This window comes from Mus caroli, unplaced genomic scaffold (assembly GCF_978045245.1).
Source record: "Mus caroli unplaced genomic scaffold, Mus_caroli_1 scaffold_15, whole genome shotgun sequence".
In the NCBI taxonomy this organism is placed as follows: domain Eukaryota; kingdom Metazoa; phylum Chordata; class Mammalia; order Rodentia; family Muridae; genus Mus; species Mus caroli.
This window is the reverse complement of record NW_028227270.1, coordinates 93,430,674-93,442,527: the sequence shown is the minus strand read 5'-3', so window position 1 is coordinate 93,442,527 and position 11,854 is coordinate 93,430,674. Positions and strand designations below refer to the sequence as shown.

The following is an 11,854-nucleotide window of genomic DNA, read 5'->3' as shown; positions in this document are numbered from 1 at the left end:
GATTGTCCATTTGTCTGTCATTCCTCTTAAAGCTATTAATACATTTAATACTAAATGAATAAAAGATAGTAACAAATTTTCTTTGTAAACTTTTAACACATATACATATATGTTTATATATATAGTTTATTTTTATTTTAAAAGACACTCGTTATACTCAATTATACTTTCACAATTATAAAATTAAGATTATTTAAAAAGATTCAGCATCATGAAGCATCTCTAATATTTTTGGATAAGCAAACATCACTACTAACATATACCACACACTCTAATAGCTTGAGATAAAGTTCAACCATATGTATATCTACACGTAAGCAATAGGAAAATTTACAAAGGTCAAAAAGACTAAATTCTTCATCAGATGATTTTAAGTCTTCAAGACCAGAAAAGACGGTGTATTCCACATTTCCTGTTGTTGTTCCGTAAATCTAATGACCAAAATGAAAATCATTCAGTTATTATTTATAGACCTTATTTTTTGTTTTCCTTTTTTATTAGATGTCAAATTATATTTAAAGAAATGATAAGACTGTGAACCTTCTTTCAAACAGGTATCTGTTTTAGCATACCTGCCTGCAAGTTATACTGATTCAGTGATGGTAAAAATGTTGTGGGAGTAACTATCCACTCTTTGATTGTATTTCAGCATCATTCCATGGGATCTGACCCATATCTGACACTGCTAGTAAGACCTAGAACCTAAGACTACATAGATAATAGGCCTAGAGTAAAACCTATTAATTATTCTGCTAAATTAGCATAGGAATATTGTGATGCCCATAGATAAGAGTATCTCTCATACCCTAAGTTTCTTCTGATAGTACATAATAATTGACAAAGAGACTGACAAAACTGAACACTGTGCAGAGAGTAAGAAACTCTAGACCACTCAAGCCTAAATAAGATGTCTTTAATATCCCACCACCACCTCCAAAGCTCCAATATCTACAAGAAATTGAGAGTAAAAAAAATTATAAAAAAACAGGAGTGTTAGGTTATATCACAGGACCAGCATCTTAAGCATGCACTAGAACTGATACATGCATAAACTCACAGAGACTATGACAGCATTCACAAGACCTGCTCAGGTTCAAACTACACAGTTCTAGAACTGAGGATAAGAAGTAGACACAAAGTCCTATCCAAAAAGTTATTTGCAATTGATACCAGAAGAAAAGAGGTGGGGAGAAACAGTTTTCTCCAAAAGAGTATCATTGGGTATCTCAACCATATTCTGGGTCAGGCCTCAAAACCAGGATTAATTGGTGTACACAAAACATACTTCATGGGTTTTTCTGTTTTGTATGGGTAGATTGTTTTCATTGGGTATTTATGTCTTCTTGGTTATCTTGATCTCAGTTTGCCCCTCTGTTTTGGTTTTTATTTTTCCCTTTTGTTATGTTCCTTATTTTATGAGGGAAAGTGGGAGGTAGGGAGAGAAAGAGTTTGGTAGATAAGGTGGTAGGGAAATGTGGAAGAGTTAGGAAAGGGAAAGGATGTGATCAAAATATAGTATATTAAATGTATTTTAAAGAAAAAATTAAGAAAATTAATTAAAGAAAAGAAAACTTGTTATCACAGAGAAAATAAAATAATATAAAACTTCAACCACAGGTATGCATGTTTTCACATGTCTAGCATACAGTACTATATATCTGTCAGCCACCTCCAAGTAAAATCAACACTCTGGTATGCATTTCCTTATATGTAATTGACTTCAGACAAAATTTGTCCTTTCATGACTGTGAAGATGGAGAATCATAATTTGATACTTAAACATAGACTTGTGTTTGGCCATGGTATGTAAGGAATGCTGATTAGCAAGGAGTAAATGTTATAAGAGTGTCTAATGAAGTGGTTGGGAATATTTCACTCTGCTCAAAGAAAGAGGTACTGTTCAAATTACTGTGAAAAGTTATTCTTTAATCTCTGTCCTTTACATCTGAGAATATCTACAAGTGAGATGCTTCAAATTTTAATCTCTGATGCAGAAGTCACATCATTCATGGATTAAAAAAAGTAAAAGGAAAGAACATTACTCACCTTGTTGAGTAGACTCTGGATGTACACAAAAAGCTCTGCAAGTTTTGTTTCAATGTTTTTGGCTAATGAAATGACATCATCATGCATTCCTGGAATACTTCTCAGTGTGGTCAGTAGAATTTTAGAAGTTTCATTCCAAGCCCACATTCTACTGAGGATCAGCTTTGGAAATTCGTTAAACTAAGCAGCCACATATTATCAATTGCATTAATATAAGTGAAATAAAAAAAAGATTAGTCAGTTTTGGTTTTCTATGAGACAAGCTGAAATAAATATCTATTTGCTATTTTTATCAGAAAGCAGAAACGTTTAAGGAATAAAAAAATATAGACTAATAAAATAAAAACCTACAATTTACCATCATAAAACAGGTTATGTATATAAATATTATTCTCAAATATCATTTTATTGATTGCATATGCAATTCTGACATTAGACCTTCCTCTAATTTCTTAAACATTTTTTGGTTTTATCCTGGGGAGCTCCAGAATTTGCTGAGGCTTCATAGATACTTTGATTCAGGACAAATAGATACCCACAGTGTAAATGGCAAAATATTTAACTTACATCCATCACACAAATAAACTGCATTTTTCCCAATCATATTTATTTTTAGGTTATCAGAATATTAAAAAAATATTCCATGAAGTCAACCTGGCATTGATAAATATGGATTCCTTAGTGTAGAGCACTCCCTCTTCTTGCCTCTACTAGAGTAAAACATTTGTTGGAACATATAAATTAAGAACAAAGGAACAATGGAATTTCATTGTCTTTAGTAACAGCATGGATTACAATAAAAATGCAATTTTGACATTGCTGTGCATTCCAGGATCTTAATGAAACTAATTAATGACTTAAAATGTTTCATGTGATGAAACTCTAGCTATCACAGAGTCAGTGAATGAGTTCTGAGAAAACCAGTGGACATTGTGATGGAAATAGGAAAAATACATGATAGAAAAAAAAAAAAACAGATCTAAAGGTGTTGGCAATATAGTTTCCTAGGACCATTACTGTATATGAGTATGAATAAGGACTTGAATTGGATAGAGCCCAGATACCTGTTTGATGGAAGGTTCAAGTTTTATAAGCTTTTTCAGCACCTCAATCTCTTTACCTCAGCTAGCTTTTGTGAGTGGTAATTGCAGCAATGTCAATAAAGTACTTTATGGAGTGCCTAGATAGTGCATATCTAGAAGTATTTTCTTCCTCCAGTTTGTTTAACTATTATCACAAGATGTTAAATCAGTTCATTTGGTGATAAGTTTTGAAAAAGAATCATAAGGGAAGATGACAATAGTTATAATAGAGATGGACTGATATGTAGACCTCCTCATTACAACTGAGGGCATGGATTACTCTCAGGAGCATTCCACTGTGCTTATAAGTCCTCCCTTGTTCAGATGCGTTCAGTTAAGACATAGAAGAAAGCTCAAAAGTCATACATACATTGATAGATAAGTAAGAAACACAAGTAGAATAAGAAGAGTCTAGAAAATCAAGAAAACTGAGCATGGTGGTCAGTGAATAACATTTGCCTGTATTAAGTAAATTCTAGTAGTGAGATATCATGAAATTAAAATTCTCTTAATGGACTATTTATGGACTTGTTACAACATGACTTAACAATTCCGTTTTTTATTGAAATCAATAACAGGAATTGTCTTTGTTCATTCTTACTCCATTTCCCTGTAGGCATTATTTCCATATCTGTTATACTACTTACAAAAACAGGCAGCATGACAAAGCAGTGTTCCTCTACTGCTTCAGCTGTTTAGGTTAAAAAAAAAAATCAAGGTAAAAACTCACAGGAATCTGTTGAGCTTCTTCCAGGTTTTCTGGAGTTTTGATGGAATAATTGTGGCAGCAGGTGAGAGCCTTGACAAGATACTCCATGTCCTCAATAAAGTCAAGCATCTGCGTATATCAAATTAGTGTTCAGTAAATAGAAGTTGAAAAATATAAGTCAATGAAATTTTAATCAGAATATAAATGTACTCAATAAATATATGCTTTATAAAAAGTAAATCTTAGACTAAAGACCACAACATTTTGATATCATTTAATGGGTTTGAAATCTGATTTTGTTTGTCATATAAATGTCCTTCTCTTATCCTGTACTTTATTTACTCTCTTCTTATTTTTCTTCTTATTTTCATAAGTTTTTCAATATTGAATGGAAGAATTAAAAATAACAAAGCTAGACAATATGAAGTGTCTTAGAGATTATTTTTCTCTAGAATCTGGGCCCGTTATTATGGTATTTGGTAACTACATTCATTAACCTCTTGTTTCCTGTTTGTTCTAATGATGCATATATTTTACCTGGGCATTTTAAAATTATATGTTTTCTTCCTGTTTCAAGAGAATGTAAACATCTGTACCATTATGTGTTAATCATAAATCGTGACTGACAATGGGTAATGTATTACAAAATTAGATAAAAAATTGAACATTTTTAGAAAATAGGAAATAGTAAGCAATGAAAATAAAAGCAACAAAATATTAATGTTTACATTTTGATCAATAGATCATTTACTAATATTGTACTTTAAATATACTATTAATAACGTATTATTTAAAACTGATAATCAGCTATTGTGTAGAAGTTGAATGGGTTCCCAGAAATGTTAAGGATTTGAAAGAGGGTCAGCAGAGAATAAGAAATGACAAACCAGTTTGAAAAAAGTCAATGATAACACATCTGTAGCAAATGCAGAGACTCATTCTCTTGATGCCCATAGCTTTACTGAAGCCTTACATTTTTCTCCTTTCTGTTGACTGACTTTGAACAGATAGATAATTTGTAGTCAGGAAGAGGATGTCTATTTTTGCTTGGCAACAAGCCTTGCTACTGAATGAACTCCAGTACTGGAGAGTTGTAAAAAGAATCTAAGCACTGGGGTTCCTGAAAATAAATTAGTGCTTTTCTTCCCTCTTGATATGGTCTCCATTTGTATTGCTTCTGTTCCCTATACCCAACTGACTACAATGCAGTTCAGCCTTGCTGGGGATCTGCAGTGAACTAAGTGAAAAGTGCCAGTGTTTTCTGTCTTCTTCAAAGTTACATTCAGATATAGGAGATCTTCTCTAGTCACAATGGTAACGTTTATAGTTCAAAATTGTAATTTTAGATTAAAAAGTAAATAAAGTTATAGAAAATTGAGCAAATCATTCTTTGAAAGCTTCCCCATTCACTTTTTACTATCAGAGGCTTTCTTGTATGATAATACTGAATGAAAGATCATCATACACTTGTGGATGTGTAACTTAACAACTGGTCTTTAATGCTTTCTCTTGTAAGTTTGAGTGAAGCATGAAGGCTTTTGAAATAAGGGAAAATAGAAATAAGTGAGATACTTACAAATTTGGAATAGGATTCTGATGCTAAATTTAGCTAAACCAGGTTGAGGGCAGTGGCAAAAATTAATGAGCAAACTGTCATCATGACTACATATCTTTTGCAGAAAGAGGCATTCTCTGGGTTCCCACGTAAGTAATGAATTCATGTCTACTCTCTCTTTCTTGACACTAACTGGCCTTGAACAGAGAACATACAGTTCTCAGGAACACAGAACCTGTTTCTTTTCTAATTCAGTATTCCTAGTGAATAAACTTCTGCACCAGAATCCTTTAAACATGATTTAAATATGATGCAAGTATGGTTCCCAGCATTCTGTGAGAAGATAATATGTTTTTGCTGCTCGTTGCCTTTTCTTCTCTTGGATCATCACACTTTGATTCAGTCCACTCATTCCTTCCGACTCACTGCCAGGCACTTCTTTATTGGATTTCTCTAGTGTGCAACCAACACTGACCCCACAGAAACAAAATCATGGGATAAGAATTCTTTCCGGGACACAGCTATTAAAAAGTTATGTTGCAAGTACAAAGATTGTTTTTAAGTAAACAAAAACAATTTAAAAAAAAACAGATAAAGACCTACAGATTGTCTTTTAACAAACCAGTGATTTGATGAAGCTGTCCTCTGCTTTTGAACAGCTGACATTTTCTTTTACCTGTAGAGCTGTAGAGGTGTATCTCTTGAAACTGGAATTTTTTTTCAGTGCAAAAGCAAAGTCATTAACATGGAGGCTTTAGGGAAAAAAAGATGGACATAAGAGAGGTACTTACATAGTTCTCGTATAATTTTTCAGAGACTTGATTGACTGTCTAAGGTAGGATAAGGGAAAAAAAGAGAAAAACTAGTGAGTTCATCTTGACATCAATGCACATTTACTGTAAAAAGGGACACATTCTCTGGGTGCCTATTTTTGAACAGAAGACTTGTGTATTATTTTGTCCTTGGTATGTACTGACACTGAACAGAGAACATGTAGCTCTGTGAAACAGAGAACCCCTTCCTGTTCTAAACAAGCCTTCCAATAGAATAAACTTATGCATTGTGCCTACTTAAACATTCACACTGAGGGTTTAAACATTTGAGAGGCTAATGTTTCATGTTTTGTCAATTTGTTTGCTTAATTGGTTTGGGATTTTTTTGTTTGATTGTTTGTGTGTTTGTTTTGTTTTGTTTGGCTTTCTCACTTGTCATATCACCACTTAAATTAGTTTCATTCATTCCACATGACTCACTGCAATACATTTCTCCTCTATTGATGTGCTGCTGTGCATTGAACAAAGATGCTGACAGAGATGTAAAGAGTAAGGAAGCCAGAGCTCTTCCCCATCTGTGTCTATTAAATTTTTTTGCCACAAATGAACATTTAGGAAAATTTAAAGATAACTAGGAAAAAATCCCAAGGCTCATTGATTGCTTCAAAAATATGTGCCATTTCATGAAACTTATCCTCTTTCTCCTTACTTCACGTTTCAATGGTTGATGCTTTAATTTTTTTAGTAGAACTGTGCATTTTTCATGATGACTGTAAATGTAATACAGGACAATTTGACTGGGAGGTTGATTTATGAAATAGACCAGAGCTAAGTGAAGTACTTACATATGTCCTGCGCAATTCCATGTTGAGGTTCTTGATATTCCAAGTCAGTCTCATGGCATTATGAAACAGCCCATTGGTGGATAATGGATAACCATCAGTCTCATTGCTACTCAAAGGCCCAGAGGCCACATTCTCCCATAAGAGGAGGCTTGACACCAGCAGCAGCAGAAGTGCCCCTGCTAATAGAAACAAGAGCTTTTCCAATCAATTCATCCAAAGTTATCAAAACAAGATTTTATTATCTTTGACCTGTGCCTTTCCCTTTATAATTTGATACTATGTTTCATTGATAGGGAAAAAGAATCTTTCACTGTGAAATGTAATTCAATAGTTACATTTACATAGGTATATAGTGTTAGAACTTAGTGACTTCCACATTTTGGGATAAATACAAGGAAAATGGTAAAATTTTCATACAACTGGAGATTGAATTAATTGTCTATTTGTTCAATAATGCAAGAATTTGTGCTGGTTTTCAATTATCACTTCCTCTAACATATTTTTCTTTAATTTTTGAGATTAGTATAGTTACATAAATTATCTCTTCTCCTTCCTCCTTACTGACACTCCCATATACCTCTTATTGCTCTTTTTATTAAATTCATGTTCTTATTTTCTCATTAATTGTTGTTATGTACAATATATATATATATATACATATATACATATATATATGTGTGTGTGTGTATGCATTCTTATTCTTGAATATATGATTACAACCTGCATAATGTTACTTGTATGTAATATTTTCAGAAAGAACCATTGACTATTAGATAGTGTGTGCTTTCCCCTGTGGAAGACTAAGTCTCCCATTCTAATTGTATCTTGATTGCCTGAAGTTATTTTAGTAGGGGTTAGGCCTCTGTGGGACATCCATGTTAGCATATGTATTTGCTTTGGTTTTCAGCTCATGTTTAGGCATTCAAGTTGGTAAGATATTTTAAGTGTAGCTTGTGATAGTCTTAAAAGACACAATCTCAGAGCAAATTCTCTTTTTGTCTATGTAAAAATCACCCATAAAACTCAGAGATCATTGTGGAATATGGGGAAGATAAATATCAGTTTTCCAAACTCAGTGTGAACTATGTACATTTTCATGAGGATAGTATGACATGATTTTCAGTATAGTATTATTCATATGTCTTAGGACTAATCTTTTTGTGTCGACTAAAAATTGGTACATTCTTCCTTGAGGAAGGCCATTTCTTATTATACAATTAAATTCTGCAAAATTATGATGCTTTCACAAATGTATTTTATGAGCAGTAGATATACATGTATACATTAAGTACATGTGCAGTCCTACCATTTATGATCTGAAAGATATTCACAGCTTAAGCTGAATACAAGGAGCTAGTCTTACTAGTTTTTTGTTTTCTAATCTCAAAGATCCATTGGTGTTCATTATGAATTCATTTACTTAGAAATTTTATCAAGAAGAGAAGTTAATTATTACATAATCTCCTTCTTTGGAATTTTCTTGGAAAAATATTTTGCTTGAATAACAACTCCAAAGCTGTAAGGTTAGATACTCATCTACTACTCTTGTATATTAAGTGCCCAGATTAGTGAATATGATTAATTTCATTCAAGTCAAACATCTAATAGCAGAAATCAAGAAAACAGAACATGTTCCCTTCTTCTTCTATAGTAATTATAAATTTAATACAAAGTCTCTTTTTTTATCTCACTCCAGTCAAATGTCTCATTTTCTGTAATTTGACTTTTGAGACTGATCACTTTATTCCCTGGTCATCTGAGGAAATATAAGCAAAACACTTATTCTTACCTCTAGACAGTGATAAACTTCCTCTTCCTATATAGGTCATTTAAGAAAATTCGCAATTGTCTCTAGACATTTCTACATGTCTCCTGGAAGCAAGACTCCTTTTAAAGAACCACTGATCCAAGAATGCGTGGTGTATTTGTTTTCTAGAGTAGTAATTAGAAACAACTTCTCAACTTTATCTATTTTACCTGTCCTGACTAGGTATGAACAACAGCCTCTTCATATCATATAGAGAAAAAAAAATGACAAAAAATGTAAATTGTCTAAACAATCTTGTACATCAGTGGACTGCCTTAGCTTATTTAGAAGAACATGAGAAGTTACTCACAGGGAGATGGTTGAGAGAAAGAAAAAGGCATCACTGAAGAGTTCTGGCACAGCCTGCCTGCTTCACGCAGTCTAACACCCAGTAAATATTCCACCTCCTATATAGGCCATTGAACGATCCCCAGGGCCACATACTGCTAGGAGGCAAAAAGGAGTTACATTAGGAATAAAGCTGACAATCATATGACTCTTTAACTTCAGTCAGTGCTGAGAGCCTCATGACCATGATGATTCAAGACATTGATATAACCCTTTTAGCTTATTTCAAGACTATAATTAGGGTCCAAATTAAGTTGCCAATTGCTATATCCATCTCTATTTGATAAAGGTTGGTATGAATTCTATCCCCTAAAAAATATCTCTTAGACTTTCACTTTTGTCTATATTTACCTGTTTGTGTCACTGAATCTTAGTTAATGTGACTTTTTTTTATCACAAGGTCACACGAATAGTCCTGCATCTGAGTAATTTAATATTTATGATTTTGTCCAGGATCCAGGGAACATAGGATAGGTTTTTGTTTCTACATGTTTGTTTCTACATATGTGGTACAATAGGTCAGTAATATAAGATGGAAATCTAGTTGTGTAGAGGTTTTTTGTTTGTTTGTTGTTTTGTTGTTTTGTAGGCAAAGGACCTTCATTTAACCAAACAACATACAAGGTCTTCTTGTACATTAGAAAATCCTAAGTCAGCCGGGCAGTGGTGGTGTATGCGTTTAATCTCAGCACTTGAGAGGCAGAGACAGGCAGATTTCTGAGTTCAAGTCCAAGCTTAGTCTACAGAGTGAGTTTCAAGACAGCCAGAGATACACAGAGAAACTCTGTCTCACAAAACAAACCAAAAAAAAAAAAAAAAAAAGAAAAGAAAAGAAAATCCTAAGTCACAGATATTTTTAGCTAGGCTTACATATATAAACATAATTTTTGTCCATGGAGCTTGGCTTAAATCTAAATAGAATTAATTCTATTCAGACAGTTGTATCACCATATATTTAATATAAGCATCAGGATTGGAATATTAAATATATTTGTTCTAAGCAGGACCCTTTGTTATTTTTTCACAGCAGTGGCCAACAGGGTCTTATCTGAGAGTAAACTGAATGTGTTTAATCTTCATTTCAGTCACAGTTAACATCTCTTTATTTTGTAACAATAGCATGTGATATATCATTTCACCATCTGTTAAATTGTTTGCATCCAACACATTGTGAATAGTCTGTGTTGCATAGATAGACAATTTGCAGAAATTGTGGGTGGGGTAATGTCATAACAACGTTCTTTGAGTAGCAGAGAAAATGTAAGCACTACTTTGGTGAAGAATATTCCAATAAAAATCAAAACATTCATTTAGAACACTGAAGAACAGTGGGGAGATTTGGAAATGGAGACACAAGTGTAAAAGTGATTTAGAATCTTTTATATTTGAAAGTATTTTGCCCCAGATATCACACAGTATGCTTTTGTCTAGTAAAAGTCGCACATGCTCTGAGTATTAATCTCCCCCCACAATACATACACTCACATACTAACAAAACACACCACCACCATCCCAGGTTATATTGCTGTAGGACTAGATGTATCCTCTGTCACTGACACTAGAACAGTCAGTCCACTTAGGGACACAGGATCCACAGGCAGGCAGGCAACAGGCTCAAGGACAGCACCTTCTCCAGTAGTTGGGGGACTTGCATTAAGACCAAGCTACTCATCTGTTACATATGCATAGGAGAGCTAGGTCCAGTGCAAGCTCTCCCTTTGCTTGGTTATTCAGTCTCTGGGGGACCCCAGGAGTCCAGGTTAACTGACTCTGTTAGTCTTCCTTTGGAGTCCCTGCCGTCTTTGAGTCCCCCAATCCTTCTCCCAAAGTTTCTGTAAGAATCCCCGAGCTCCATCTAATGTTTGGGTGTGTGTCTCTGGATCTATTTCCATTGGCTGGTGTATAGAGCCCCTCCAAGGAGAGTAATTCTGGGGTCCAGAAGCTAGAATGGGAGAGGACTTGTACAAGGGGGTACTGGAAGGAGAGGAAGGGCTAATAATGGGTTGTAAGTGGATAAATAAATAAATTTGGAAGAAAAACTATTCTAGGGACACCTTTATGCTGGAAAACAATTTGTATAAAAGAATTAGAAAAATAATGCCTGAGCGTAAGAAAAGTAAGTTAAACATATTTTTTTGGAAGATAGGAAAGCCTTCAGGATAGACATTATTCCTCTATCATTGGATTCTTTCATCACACTGATCTAACTAACAAAGACTTAACCAAAGTATAGTCTTGAGGCCAGTAGAAGCAAAGAATATTCAAAGAAATGGTCCGATTAAAAATAGACCTGTTCCCCACTCATTCATGACAGTGATAAGCTTGAATTTCGTCCATAATGCCAGCTTCATGGACTATTGGAAGAGCCTCAAGATAATATAGTGAAATCCTAATTGAGAATGAGAGTACACTATAGAGAATTAAATGTACTTGTGATTCCAATTCAAACTGCTCTGCTGGTCATTCATAGTGAGAGGGAGCAACTAAACAAAACAATAATTTTTTCATTGTTTTAGTAACAGCTTATTGATATCTTATTAATATCCTTCATTACCAAATTCCAATACCAACCAGCTTCTAAAATAATAGGTTTGGATATGAATTTCAAAAGTCTTTAATGTTAGTTAATCCTCTGTTTTCACCATTTTCCCTGCACCCCGAGCCCTGTATCACTTACTATATCTTCACC

The 11,854-nt window shown here is 33.9% G+C and overlaps 1 protein-coding gene across 2 annotated transcripts; it reads right to left on the bottom strand.

The window, feature by feature from the left end:
* Positions 1-209: 209 nt before the first annotated feature.
* On the bottom strand, positions 210-9,158 carry LOC110308365 (prolactin-7A2). 2 transcript variants are annotated; one of them, XM_021180832.2, is made up of 6 exons: positions 9,128-9,158; positions 7,011-7,189; positions 6,184-6,222; positions 3,859-3,966; positions 2,047-2,226; positions 210-431 (listed from the first exon to the last, which is right to left on the bottom strand). In XM_021180832.2, the coding sequence occupies exons 1-6, from the start codon at positions 9,156-9,158 to the stop codon at positions 210-212; spliced, it is 759 nt and encodes a 252-aa protein (XP_021036491.1). The 2 variants fall into 2 exon arrangements, with proteins under 2 accessions (XP_021036491.1, XP_085686892.1); XM_085830766.1 differs by having other exon boundaries at positions 7,011-7,186.
* Positions 9,159-11,854: the final 2,696 nt, after the last annotated feature.

What these genes read in the sequence shown, in the direction of transcription:
- LOC110308365 (XM_021180832.2), bottom strand. Translation starts at nt 9,158, where the DNA reads ATGCCTTTTTCTTTCTCTCAACCATCTCCCT. An exon ending in TGGAATTGCGCAGGACATAT is followed by an intron (nt 6,223 to 7,010) that starts GTAAGTACTTCA and finishes ATCCTACCTTAG; the next exon opens with ACAGTCAATCAAGTCTCTGA. An exon ending in AAAAATTATACGAGAACTAT is followed by an intron (nt 3,967 to 6,183) that starts GTAAGTACCTCT and finishes TGATATACGCAG; the next exon opens with ATGCTTGACTTTATTGAGGA.